General features: G+C 50.5%; 2 protein-coding genes across 2 annotated transcripts; both read left to right on the top strand.

The window, feature by feature from the left end:
* Positions 1-7,266: 7,266 nt before the first annotated feature.
* Hrct1 (histidine rich carboxyl terminus 1) lies at positions 7,267-8,136 on the top strand. The gene has a single exon (XM_005362100.3). The coding sequence runs from the start codon at positions 7,404-7,406 to the stop codon at positions 7,728-7,730; it is 327 nt and encodes a 108-aa protein (XP_005362157.1). The 5' UTR covers positions 7,267-7,403; the 3' UTR covers positions 7,731-8,136.
* A 1,963-nt stretch (positions 8,137-10,099) lies between these two features.
* On the top strand, positions 10,100-11,297 carry Spaar (small regulatory polypeptide of amino acid response). Its single transcript, XM_026786605.1, has 2 exons — positions 10,100-10,186; positions 10,771-11,297. The coding sequence occupies exon 2, from the start codon at positions 11,052-11,054 to the stop codon at positions 11,295-11,297; it is 246 nt and encodes an 81-aa protein (XP_026642406.1). The 5' UTR covers positions 10,100-10,186; positions 10,771-11,051.
* Positions 11,298-13,968: the final 2,671 nt, after the last annotated feature.

Genomic DNA, 13,968 nt, shown 5'->3' on the forward strand with positions numbered 1-13,968 from the left:
AAAAAAAAAAAAAAATAAATAAATAAATAAAAAAAAAAATCACATTGCAAATGGTGGGCAGCCATGCCAGAGAGGCAGAAAGAGGATATCTACCTCAGGATGGCTTTCTACAACATGGGGGATGTTGTGGGGCCTCTGCCTGGTTCTCTACTCTGTATGGGGAAAGGGAGAGAAACAAGATTGTAGAAGCTCCCACAAAGTGGTTGGACTTAGAAGGCAAGGTTTTGAAGGTCAAGGCGAATTCCTACATTCTGCACAATTCAGGTCTTTCTCTGGATGATTGCCCTGGGCTACCTGGGAAAAATCTAACGTAACTGGAGAGACAAAACAAAAAAGCACACCCCTCCCCATTTCAAACTTTTACCTCTGTCCATGCAACAGTTCCTCCAGCGGTTAGCTGGTTTTGCACGTTAGTGTTCACTGGAGTACTGGGCTTAGCCGTGAGCTCTTCCCATCGGAACTCACGGTGGGTCATCTCAGCTGCAGGATTTCCCTTCACGGCTCTTGACAAAGTGTTGGATCCCACACACACTATTTTGTGGTTTTAGATTTAATATTTACTTATTTGATTTCTTGACAGCAGGTCTTTTGCAGCCCAGGCTGGTCTCAGATTCACTATATATAAACTCGAGGCTGATCTTGAATTCCTGGATATCCTAATTCTGCCTCCTGGTTGCTTGAGTTGCAGGCGTCTGCTTCCATATCTGCTTCGTTTCACGTTTCTTGTTAAGCTTACTCATAACTTTGCATTTTTATGATCACCAGTGTTAATGATGTCTTCATTTTACTATATTTTTGAACTAGTCATTACTGCTATGCAAGAAAATATTTACATTTTTTTAATTTTAAATGATCTAATTCTGAGCTGTGGCTGTGGTAAGCTGATTGGTGGAGTGTCTACACACCATGCAGGAGCCCTGGGCTTGGTTCCTAGTGGGGCATAAAGCATGCTCAATGACACACACCTGTGACCCCAGTACCCGGGAAGAGGAGGCGGGGGGTGGGGGTGTCAGAGTTTCTAGATCATCCTCAGCTACACAGTGAGTTCAAGGCCAGCATGGGAGACAAGAGACACAGGCTCTAAAAGGAACAGGAACAGAATTTTAGTTCTTGTTAGCATTAGCAGCTTTTCAGAAACTTATTTTAAGTTTCCTAGATAAGCAATCACAGTCCTGCCTTTCCCAATATTCCCTAATTTAGTAGTTCTAAGCTGAGTAAAAAAAAAAAAAATGTTGGGGGCAAACAATTAGTTTGTTATTCCTTTTAAAGGAATGCTTATGTTTTTAAACTATGAATAATGACGTGAGCCTTTTTACTTAAGATGTTTCTTTCTTTTAACTTCATTAAGAATGTCGTCTTCCTTAGCTTGTCCATTTGTGGTACTTATCAGGAATGCATAGCTAATTTTATCAGATTTTTTGGGGGACCATCTGTTCGGATGATGATGTGCTCTCACTTTTTATCCTACTTACAGAATTAATTACATCAGTAGAGTTTTTTTTAAAAAAAATATCAACCCACCCCTGCTTTCCTAGAATACCAGTTAGTTGCTTGTGGATATTCATCTCTCAGAACTGTGCAAGGAATGGCAATGCATTCGCTGGCTAGGGTCTGTGGTGCTTTGTGACAGTCAGCTCTGGGGTCAGGCTCTGGTGGATTCAGAAAGTAAATAATACATGTTTAAAAAAATAAAGCAATGGCCTGGTGGCTCCCAGTTTGTAATCCAGCACCTGGAAGCCTGAAGCAGGAGGATTGTCACAAATTCGAGACCACCCAAGGCTATGATACAACAGAATCAAGACCCATGAATCGCGAATGCCTCTTTCTCTGTATTTAAGCCATTTAGGGCTTCCTGTTGTGTGTGTGGCATTCTCCGTCTCTCTCCTATTAAGGCCAGGCTCAGAGGAGTGGTGTGAGGATTACAGAAAAGTTAACTGGAAGAAACAAAATTCCCTTCTCCCTTTGAACCTTACATGCTCAGCCTGCGACCTCACGCACTACATCAGTGCCTTTGTTAATGGATGAGCCTGCGATGGGCACATTGCCACTCAAAGTCGTGGCGACATTAGGGCTCTCTCTTGGTGGCATATGCTATAGATTTTAAGAACTGTATGATGTCATGTAGTCACCATTACAGTGTCTTAAAAATACACACCCTGCTTTGTGTTTCTGTGCTCCATTTTCCTTCCTTCTGTCTCCTAGCTCCCTGACAACATTCATCTCCTGTTTAGTTCTCTGTAGTTTCACATTTCCCAGTGTCGTAGAGCTGGGTCTCATGGTGTGCAGTCTTTTCATATTGGCTTCTTTTACTTAGCGAAAGGTGTGTGCTTCGTGTCTATCAGTTCCTGAGCTGATAACTTGTTTCTCTTTCACGGTGCACAGCGTCACACTGTCTCACTGCCCCAGCGTTTGAAGGGCACCTTGACCACCTCTAGATTTTTGGCAGTTATAAACAAGGCCGCTAGAATATAATATGCAGGGTGGGGGCAGGCATAGCCTCCACTCATCTATGTAAATTGGGTTGTTTGGTAGACTGTGTTTAGTTTTAAATTAAACTGTCAATGTTTTCCTATGCTGGTCTTACCTTGTTGCCTTGGAAATTAATATTATTATTCTGGTGACGTTAAGATCTCATCGGTCCTTCTTATGTGGCTTGGCTTCTTTAAACATACTCAGCATATTTTTGATTAGAAGACTTACTTCATCAGGTTAGGAGATTGTCTTTATTTCCTTTAAGTGGTTTTTATTCCATTTTCTTTATTCATATGTTATACATTAATAATATTATTACATCTGTGGCGCATGTGTGTAGAGATGGGAGGACAACTTCAACAGATCGGTCCTCTCCTTCTACCATGTGAGTCCTGGGGACGGAACTCAGGTCACCAGACTGGGGGCGAAGCATCTTCATTCACCAAGACATCTCACTGACTCCATTTCCTTTGCTTCTTTAATATTGATTTGTCCATAGGCTCTGTTCTCTAATTTACAGTATTAGTTACAGAAATATAGTTGAGTTCTGGGCATGGTGGTGTGTGTCATCCATGGCTTGGAAGGCCGGTGCTGGAGGATGGTAGCCAGCTTAGGCCATGTCGTGTGTCCCAGGCCAGCCTGGAGTACAAGGAGAAAGGAAGTCTCAAATAACCAAAAAGGAAAAGGCAGGTTTGATTTCCAGACCTTCCTTTTCCTTCTCTCGTCTTTTAATGCCATCTTTTTCTGAGTTATAAAGAATGTTCTGGGTTGAGTTCCTAATTAAAAATAAACATCCCGGGCTGGTGAGATGGCTCAGCTGGGTGAGCTTGGGAGTTGCTCACTCCCAAGCCTGAGGATCTAGTGTGGGTCAGGACCCACATGGTAGGAGGAGAAACTGACTCGTGCAAACTGTCCACACACACACACACACACCAGCAGCAGCGACAAATATGTAAAATTAGAAAAACCCTGGTTACACAGATTGCCCTTGTGTATTGAGCACAGACGAGGGAATTTTTACTGTTTCTCCTCGTGGAGCCCAGCGACCGTGGTTGGGATACAGTCGCTTCTCTACCGATTCTTCTTTATGCGCTCACTGAATGGAGGGACTCTGGTTTTGGCTGGTGTGGGATTAGGATCTATAAATATTAAAGTAGAACTTTTCCAAGCGTGTTGCCTCCGAGGCGTCAGAGACCCCTCCCCTTAGGCTCACCCGTGGTTTTGTTTTCTAGGCCCACCCTGGCAGCACTCAGTTCGCTGGCAGTGTGTCTCCTTTCTCTAACTGACCTGAGTGTCCAGGTTAGGAGCTGCTGGCCACTCTCCCTGCATTTCTGTGTAAGGACAGGGTGCCTGGAGCCCTGGCTGGATTCTCTGGGACAGATGCTCTCAGTTGTCAAGGTCACCTAGATTCTTGTTGCCATAGCCCACCCTCTGGGCTTTTCTTCTGCCTGGCTGTCTCTTGCACAGTTTTTGGACAGCCCTACTGGGACGTACCTTCCCAGGAATGTCCTCAGAACTTACCAGGGCCAAAGATGTGATTACTGACTTCTACTGTGGGATACTATTTTCCCATGCTTAATTCTTTGGTTATATTATTGATAACTTAGGATGATGAGTTAGTTAAATGCATCGCTGTTAATTATGGTCTACAAACAAAAGCATCCTAGGATAATAGAAATTTTTGATGGGTCCGACTACAAAAGCGATTTATTCACTACCACCACTAGGTGGTGCCACCAATTAGTGAAAACAATGTGGTTGTCTTTTTTTTTTTAATTTATTTATTTATTAAGGATTTCTGCTTCCTCCCCGCCACCGCCTCCCATTTCCCTCCCCCTCCCCTGATCAAGTCCCCCTCCCTCATCAGCTCAAAGAGCAATCAGGGTTCCCTGCCCTGTGGGAAGTCCAAGGACCGCCTACCTCCATCCAGGTCTAGTAAGGTGAGCATCCAAACTGCTTAGGCTCCCCCAAAGCCAGTACGTGCAGTAGGATCAAAAACCCATTGCCATGCCGGGCGATGGTGGCGCACACCTTTAATCCCAGCACTCGGGAGGCAGAGGCAGGTGGATCTCTGTGAGTTCGAGACCAGCCTGGTCTACAGAGCTAGTTCCAGGACAGGCTCCAAAGCCACAGAGAAACCCTGTCTCGAAAAACCAAAAAAAAAAAAAAAAAAAAACCCATTGCCATTGTTCTTGAGTTCTCAGTAGTCCTCATTGTCCGCTATGTTCTGGCCAACCAAGAACCACCCACAGCCTTGTGTGGAACATGTATGAACAATTACATAAGACAAGTAAGAAGCTCATGAGTTCCCACAGGATGACGCTGGCTTTAAAGTGTACTTGTGCATGCAAAGTGTCGCCGAGTTGAGACACCCTGGAAAGCACGGGACTGAAGGGAGATAGTGAGAACTTCTAAAGTCTTGCACACCAGCTGGTAGTCTGAAAGCCCTGCCAAAGAAAGGTGCCCATGGCGTACTGCAGAAGAAAGACTCAGCTGCAGGGGGAAATACAATGACAGAGCCACAGGCCAGCTTTGCTGAGGCCGGGGCTTTGCCTTTGTTACCAGTCGCCCTAAGGCCGTCAGTCTAGCAAACCCTGTGTCCAGTCAGGCCATTCAAAATGACCAGGGAAGCAGTCACAGAAATAAAAGTCTGGAAACACTATCCCACAGCGGACATGAGGAGTTACTTCTGAAGCCCCGGAGACTGCAGACTGCAGCCTCTAAGTACCCGGAGCAGCTAATAAGATCCTAGTTTCTATCCAAGTGGAGAGAAGATGTGTGTAGTAATAGGAGCAGCGGGGCTGCGTCCCCCAGCACCCCACTGTCCACACGGCTAGCTTTGCCCAAAATAATTACACGGACACTGTATTCTTTTAATCACTGCTTGGCCCTTTAGCTCTAGCCCTTTTCTCTGCTAACTCTCCCACCTGGACTAACCCATTTCCAATCATATGTGTCGCACCCCAAGGTGCGCTTACCGGGAAGATTCTAGCCTACGTCCATCCTGGGTCGGAGCTTCATCGCGTGTGCCTCAGAGAGCAGAGCTCTCGCCTCTGCCCACAAGAGTGGAGAGCTGTCGAGTCTCTCTGAGGCGTCTGCCCCCTCGAGGAGAGCTGTCGAGTCTCTGACCTCACTTCCTCTTCCGCCCAGCATTCTCCTATTAACCCGCTGCTCCTATTACTACAGATGTGCACCTCATAAACTAAATATGCCCTGTGTGATTCTGGTCTCTCAATCCCTGGCCCCTCGTGCTCACCCTTACTGCACACCATCTTCTGTTGTCTGCGGAGGTCCCAGCAGCAGGAAGTGTCCTCCACTCTGGACAGCTCTCCCCACGGCCACTAAAGCGCTGTTGATTGCTTGTGGTAGACACTAACCCCCAAAGGTGAGAGACACGGGCAAGTTTCTTCCCTTCTCTGGCCTGTTTCCCTAGGATGTGCTGGGGGGGGGGGGGAGGATGATTCCCAGGGGCCATTAGGAAGGACTGAAGGTCTTCAGATCTGCACACTGCAGCCCCTGGCTTGTGTGGAGTGGGCGTCTCCTCGGAGAAGTCCTGGAAAGAGGTTCTCTGTCTAGCCTTCTCTTCTGCGATCCTTCTTCCTCTCCCCCCTCCCCACAGTCCCAGCAGGCTTTCTCATAGCTGTCCCTCTAGGGAAGACAGCTGGCTCCAGAGCCCCGGAAGTCTACAGGAGGAGTTCTGTACTCAAGCCTCATTAATAGTTCATGTGACGTGTCCAGAGGGCTGGCGACACCTCTGGGGTCATGAGACCTGCTATTCCCGAGATCAACTTGGACAAAGGTGATATTTCGCCCTTTGAGCTGCTGCAGGTTTTTACTGAAGATATCAGAGAAAGCAGCCGCTATTGGGAATAGAGTAGAAGTACGCTAGAGGTCTCCTCTGCCACGGGACCTCACAGAGGAAACAATGGGCCCGAGGAAGAGCCTTGCCCAACTTCACAGGGTGGAGCTTGAGAGCCAGCCTGGGACCGAGGTAAACACTCCTGGCAGGAGCTTAGCACTTACCAGAAGGAGCTGGGAGGAAGGGACTGAAGGACCCCTGAGGGTCCAGGACACAGGGCTGGGGTTTTGGGGAGCATCCCCGATACATTAGAGATCCCAGTCAGCTTGAGACAACAGGGATACTTCGGGAGAATATGAGTCTCATTTGTGATGACCGGGGGCTGGGAGTTTCAGAGTCAGTAATGAGATTGTTGAAGACACACATTTCAATCACCATCTGAGTCCCCAGCCAGGTAGGAATGGCCTGAGCTCTGTGGCAGGGACAATGAGAGAACAAGGAGACTGAGTCATTGAGAGTGTTGATCTGGGAGCCCAGAGCCTGGCCTGTGTGACATCAAGTGGCTGTCTTCTGCTTCCCATTGACCCGACACTGACACCCAGCGCTCTGGCCTCCTAGACCCAGCAGGAGAAGCAAGGGTCTCCTTGGATGGTGGACTGCGGGTGGCCCTCATCAGGCTCCAGCCATCCCGACTAGGGTTCACAGGTCTTGGGGTGACTCACTGACAGCCTCTGACCCTTCACTATGGAGGATGCTGCAGGCTGAAGTCACAGAGGGTGGGAGTTGTGTGGGTTCAAACCCTACACCTTTAATCTCTGTAGAAGGCCAGAGGAGGGCCCTCCCTCTGCCTGGAGATCTTGACCTCTTATCCCTAAAGTCAGGGCCCTTCCCTCAAGCAAGTCAGTCCCACAGCTCCTCAGCCTCCACCCACTCTTCCTGCAGGGCCTCCCCTCAAACAGCCTTCTGGCCTTGCTTTGGGTTGAGAAGCTAGTCCAAACAGGCCTCTCCCACATTCCCTGGCTGCTCTCCAGCCTGCGGGAACCGAGAGAACCTTAACTTCAGGGACTGTGAGGGCCGAGCAGAGGCTGCTAAAGGGAGCCACCGAGTGAAGGGGGGATCCTCTGGCTTCCAGATGTTAGGCCTTCTGGGGAACACAACCCCCGTGAGCTGGATCACAGGCATTGTGCTGGCTCTCTTAATGCTGGTTATGCTGTTGGCCGTCTGTCTTTTCCACAGATCACGGGAGCATGACGTGGAGAGAAACCGAGTCCAGCAAATCCGGCCTCGACTCTTCCATGGCCGGCACCTGGGTGTCCTGGGAGTCTCTCACCATCACCGTGGCCATGTGTCTGGGGTGACCAGTGCAGGCTTTCATCACCACCGCCAGCACCTCCACCGCCAGCATCACTGTTCTCCTCATCGTCTCCACCACCACCATGCTCGCGGAGCCCGCCACTGAGGCCAATGGATGGTACCTACCTGGCCCTGCCCTCCACTCAGCACGGAAATGAGTGGGCCCTGTTGTCTCCATAGAAGAGGCTGTGTCTTTGGGGTATACGGGGTGGGGCTGAGTTTGGCTTGGGTTTCATTTGTATATGAGCCCTTCTTGAACTGTGCAACAGAGACCTGAGAACCACTGCAGGGCTTGGGCTTGGAGCAGGGCTGGCTGGACACCCTACCTTGTGACTACAATCCCTGGTGACCCCGGAAGTAACAAGGGTGTCTGGTAGAAGCAGTGCCCCAGTGGATACGAAGTGCTTGTCTGAGTGGGATGTCCTTCAAGGGGCAGAATGTGTGGGACAGCCTGGCCCATACATTGTTCATCCAAACGTTCAGTGTTGCTTGGCTATAAGAAATAAAAGCCACCAGAAAGCGTTTATTTTATTATTTATTTATTTATTGAAATGGTTCTTAATTGTAGCATACTGGGAGGAGGGAGCAGCTAGGGCCGTGTGACAGAGCCCTGGGAACTCTTCTGGGATGAGAAGCAGGGCCTCCTGGGAGCTGCTCGTAGAATGGGGAGAAGTAGGTGGTCCCTGCCTAGGGTACAAGGAAATGTTCCGTGTGGACATCCAGGGCTTTGGAGAAAGGACAGTTGAGATCACACAGACTGGTCTCCTGAGCCTGGTCCAGGACAGGCGCCACCCCCTGGCGGCACTGGTTCAGTGTTTCTTTGGGGACTGCGTAGGGATTCTGTTCCTGACCTTGAGTTTCCAGCCAGCTTGTTAGCGGATTCACCGTAGCGTCTGATAAGAGGGAACAGAGTTATTTAAATCACTTGGAGTGCTGGGTGGCCTTAAGAGAATGCTTGCCTGGCCTGGACCTCAGTTTTCCCTTCCTTAAAATGACATGGATAGTGGAGACTTCTACCAAAGTCAATAGGCACACAAGGTTGAGTCTATGAAGGAGAAGGAGATCTCATCCCAGGCTAAGCCTGGGAACGAGGGAGAAGTAGGCCAAGGCTCATGGGGAAGGGAGCTGGCCAGACAGTCAGTGACTCACTGGAATAGAATGTCCCTTTTCCTTGCCTTTCCCAGTGGACTCCCTTTGAGGACTAGAGGAAGAATGACCAGTGAGGAAGCAGGAGGTAAATGACAATGACAGCCACACTAAATTTCTGTGATGGGAAAGTAGATGAGAAGTCTGACGGATTGACAGCCATCTGTCAGCTCCACGAGTAGCCCAGCCCAGCCCCAACTCCTGCCTCTCTCTGGTCACAGTCTGGTGCATTCTGCCTGATGTGGGCCTGCCCACTTCCGCAGCTTCCCGCAGACTATGCCTTTAAGTCAGGATGGGAAAGAGGGAGAGGTTTAGGTAGAAGGTAACAGGACTGGACAAGTGTCCTGTATTCCTGATGAATACCAGGCTTTTCTCCCAGGCAGACTCAAAGAACCGGCAAAAGAGAAGCAAGATAAACCATGAACCTCGCAACGACCTCTGGGGTTCATCTCCCAGCCCCTCGAGGGGTTGCTGAGGGTTCAGAAACCTCCATGTGTGTGGTCCTGTTTACATCTCTCAATTCCGGTTGCCCCAATTAAGACGAATATTGTCAAGTGACTTCGTGTACCCGGAGGATGAGCCCAGATTGTCAGAGCATCTCAGAAAGGGGCTGGGCTAGAACAGGAGCATGCATTGTTGGCTCTCCTCTGTACTGAGCGGTTTGCCTACACTGTTACTAAAGTTCTCTTGGACCGGGGAAAGTTCCTGACTGTATGACCTTGGGCCCAGATCAGTCCCTTCTGGGCGGTGCTGGGGGCCTGGGGGCCTGATCAGGCACGTGGTGGTCAGGTGGTCGCTCTGAATGGTCCCTGTGAAGAGCTAGCTGGAGTACAGGAAGGGAACCCATGCTCTGTCCTTTGGTTCATCCTTATCCTCACTACCTGGCAACAGACCTGGCCAGGCTACCTACTCTGTGGCTATGCCTGTGTCAATGGAGGTGCCAATCACGGCACAGGGCTGTGGGACCAGTGTTTATGAGACCGGCCCGGTAGTGTCCAGTTTCCATAATATGGGCAAAGGGCAGGCCGATAACACCCATTCCTTGCTGGATGTGGTACAGTCTCAGAAGGCACCCAGTTTGAGTGGGCTGGGCTGGGCTCCCTCCTAACACCTCTTCAGGGGCAGTTAAGAAATGATCCCACAAGCGCATGCGCAGTGGGGCGGGCTGAGTGCTCTAGCTGAGGAGGTGGTGGCTACGGGTCACAGGCCTTCAATCACAATTGGAGGAAGGGATACAGGAAGTACTCACAGCTGCACAGACAACTCCCCCCCCCCCCCCCGCGCCAAGCTCCAGGCAGCACCAACAAAAACCACAGCAGGCTTGGGGGAAGAGAGTCCATGGCCACCTGGGGTGGTCGCCAGACAAAGAGTCTGGCGCACAAGGTACAGTCAGAGTTGGCACGCCTCTGAGCCAGGGTAAGTCTTCACCGCACCCTGTGTGCTGTGGGCCAGAATTGTGGGCCCTGGGTGGCAGTAAAGAGGGGGCCCCATGAGGGTGTATAGAAAAGTGAAAGGGTCCTCCACGATGCTGGAGGAGGTCCTTCCCTGTCCATGCCACACTTTCCAACCCTGTCCACGCCACAAAGTGGAGCCAAGTACAGCCTGCTCTCTCTCCCATCTCCCCCACTGGAGGGCCCGGGCGTCCATAATGACCTGTGTGTGCTGCCTCCCCTCCACACCACTATGCTCAGGACAGGCGTGTATCCTTCTCCACACCGGCCTCTCAGTCCAGGTCCAGGGGCTGGAAGGGCCGCAGAGAGGCCAATTGGAAGGCTGGCCCTGGGACCTTCCCCTACTGGAGCCAAGATCCTCCTGGATCCACCAAGGGGGAGGCCTTTGTTTCTCTCAGTTTATATAGTAGCTGATTTGTTTGTTTGTTTGTTTTAATTTAATCAGTCACTCTTGAAGTCCTGAGGCCTTGCTAATGGGCCAGGGCTGGCCTGGCATCTCTCTCAGCATCTTCTGCTCCTTCTTCCTTCCCTTGCCCCCTCCATGTCCAGGGAATCACGGCTTACATCTTCCCTGATGGTGTTTCAAGAAGCCGCTAGTTGGGTTGACCACATCCATCTCTTGGAGGTCAGACCCGAGGTTGAAAACTAGACAAAAGATCGCCTGGTTCCAGCAGAAGGGTTCGTGGCCTAGGATGGCACAATCCAAGGCCTCAGACCAGTGTCTTAGAAGCCGGAGGAGCGACGGGCACCCAGCATAGAGCCCCTGTGAGTTTCTATGGGACCCTGAGGCTCAGAGACCACCCACATAAGACAAGTGCCACTCAGAAACCATGGAGATGGCAGTGATCGGAATGGTGGCAGTGCTCTTTGTTGTCACCGTGGCCATCACCTGCGTCCTCTGCTACTTCAGCTACGACCCGAAGACCCAAGACCCAGAGAGAGGGCCCAGGAGCAGCTTCACCGTGGCCACTTTTCACCGGGAAGCCTCGCTCTTCACAGGGCGTGGTCTCCAAGTCCGGCCCCTGCCGAGAGCCCAGAACTTTTCTGGTCTGTCTTGTGAGGCTGGCGGCCCCTAAGTGGTCGGTCATTCCGCTAGTGGGTCAGGCCCGCCTACCCCTTCAGCAAGCGTTGTCTGGTGTCTCGCTCCTCCCAGGCCTCCATATTTGTCTTTCTATGTTCCATAAACTTCTTGCATTTTTCCCTTTCTGCTGGCTCTGCCCTGTGTCCTGGGTAAACTGGGATCAGGTGTGAGTTACCTCTAAGCTGGGCCCTACTCATCACAATGGGGCTGAGGAGCCTGAGGAGGTGTGGACAGACACTGTGTGGCATTCTATGGTGGGGTGGCTCCAGCCAGCTATGGAACCTCACTCCAGGTTAGTTTAGCACCCTGTCTGCAGGATGCCTGAGACAAAGTCTACTTGCCACCCAAGGAACCAGCGCCCCCAAGTGGACATTTGGGTGAACTACTTCTTGTTTGTATTTTCGGATGCCCTGTGCCGCCCAACCCTGAGACTTGCTCCTTAATCAGCCCTGAAATTCTGACACCAGAGAGCTGTTTTCTGGGAACAAGTGACTTATTTTATAATTGCAAATGTATATCCTTTTATGGGTCTTTCCAAATCTGCTTTGGAAAACCACAAAAGGAAGCAGAATAGAAAAAGAGCCACAGAAAGCACAAGGTGTTTGTTTCATTACCAGGAAGGCCACCGAGAAGACTTTAAACACGTTTTGAACAAGACTTGCTTTATTGCTATAGTCCAACAGACCGTGTCTATTCTTAGCAGACGTGAGCGATTTGCGTCACTTAGGAATGATAGAAACATCGTGAACTGAAAGATAATTCCAAAAAGTTAAATGTTGCTACGTTTCAGCACAGGGAAAGAAGTTGCTGGTTTTTTTTTTTAACCACAAATAAAAGGACATTTGTTTCTTATTAATAGAAAAATCTGCTCTCTCTATGATCACGAAATAGATCCCATCTCCTATTTAAAGACTAGGATCTGAAGAGTGGGAAGCCAGGGCCTCCTGGATCGTGTATCTGCACCTAGCCCTCAATAGGGGGACTCTCTCAAGACTTTGTCGAAGGGGACCAGATTGAACAAGGGGGCTCTGGGATGTAGGGGTGTCCAGACGTGGCTGCCATAGGAAGGATTGAGAACGGCAGGCTTGGATCTGGAGAGATGTGGAGGTGGAAAGGGCGAAGAAGGGGTGGAGGAAGGGAGCCAGGCTGCTAGATGGGGTGGGGGTGGGGTGAATCTGGGAGGTCACAGGAGCTCCTGGAAACATGTCCTTGTCACTCTGAATGCCAAGTCCCGGACTAGGGCTTTTATAGATAGGCCAGAAAGACGGCAGGGGATCCTGGGGACTAAGCAAGGGGACTCCCTGGAGGCTGAGTGTCAGTGTGTTAGCGATGGGTGAGGTGGAAAGGTGGAAGCGGGCCTGGGTGGAGGAGGAAGTCAAGCTGAGTCAGCCTTAGCTCCCTCTGAGGGACTGCTCGCCAGTGGTCTGGCTTCACCCGGGCACAGCTCTGCCCCAGGCGGGCTCAACAGACCTTTCTTGAAGGTCCACAGGTTCTCTGCAGAGTCCTCTCCCCAGGGACACCTAGACTACTTGGAGGTGGGGTCCCCAGATGTTCAGTGAAGCACATGAACACAGGAGCCAGTGTCGGGGAGCGAGGGGGACCCTTCCCAAGTGGCTTTTGGTTATGGTGTTTGATCGCAGCGATAGATACCCTAGCTATGACACGATCCATATCTCACCCAATCACATGCTGAATCCTTTTTCTTCAATAACCCGTGTGTTATTCATTCATTCTTTTACCCTTCATTGAGTGCTGACAGAACTACGTGTGCTCAGAGAAGGTGGGAGTCAGGCAGACCGAGTCTCCACACTAACTGAGTGGGAACAACAAGCTTTGAGTGCCCGGGGATGGCGGTGGGGATCCCAGGGAAATTCGAGAGGAGGATGTCCCTGAGCTGGACTGGAGGGGAGAAGAGACCAGTGAGCAGATTCAGGAAGGTGCTGGGAACCTGCAGGGCAGAGAAACAACAGCTTGGCCTGGCCCGAAGGAGGTGAGACTGGACACCAGTCACCTCCTAAAGGAGGTATATTTCCAGGCAATCGATGCTAAGCGTACTACCGAAGCAGCCTTGCTTGTTCGGGCTAGGTGTAGGGTCCAGGCGTGAATGGGGGCAGGGCCGCCTGCTGCTGTTGCGGTGGGGAGGGGGCTCTCGAGGCAGGACATGGACCCCAGGCTCTCAGAGGACTGTGGAGGTCGGTCTGAGGGCAGAGAGATGGTGTCTAGAAAAGGAAGAGGATGCCGGGCGATGGTGGCCCACGCCTTTAATCCCAGCACTTGGGAGGCAGAGGCAGGTGGATCTCTGTGAGTTCGAGACCAGCCTGGTCTACAGAGCAAGTTTCAGGACAGGCTCCAAAGCCACAGAGAAACCCTGTCTCGAAACCCCCCCCCCCCAAAAAAAAAAAAGAAAGAAAGAAAGAAAAAGGAAGAAGACTTCGAAAAGGGATGGTTGTCCTCCCTGGGGCGAGCTGACAAAGGAAAGGGCTGAGGGGTACAGCTAGGGCGGGACAGGAAGGTGGGGAGGATATAGAATGAGAATCTAGGGAGTGGGGTTGCCAGTCTTAATGAATAAAAACATTATACTTATAGATAAGCTGGAGATTCACGTAGATGGTAAGTAATTTCTAGTATAAATGTATTTCATGAGATATTTGGAATGCACACTGAAA

This window comes from Microtus ochrogaster, linkage group LG5 (genome assembly GCF_000317375.1).
Source record: "Microtus ochrogaster isolate Prairie Vole_2 linkage group LG5, MicOch1.0, whole genome shotgun sequence".
Taxonomy (NCBI): domain Eukaryota; kingdom Metazoa; phylum Chordata; class Mammalia; order Rodentia; family Cricetidae; genus Microtus; species Microtus ochrogaster.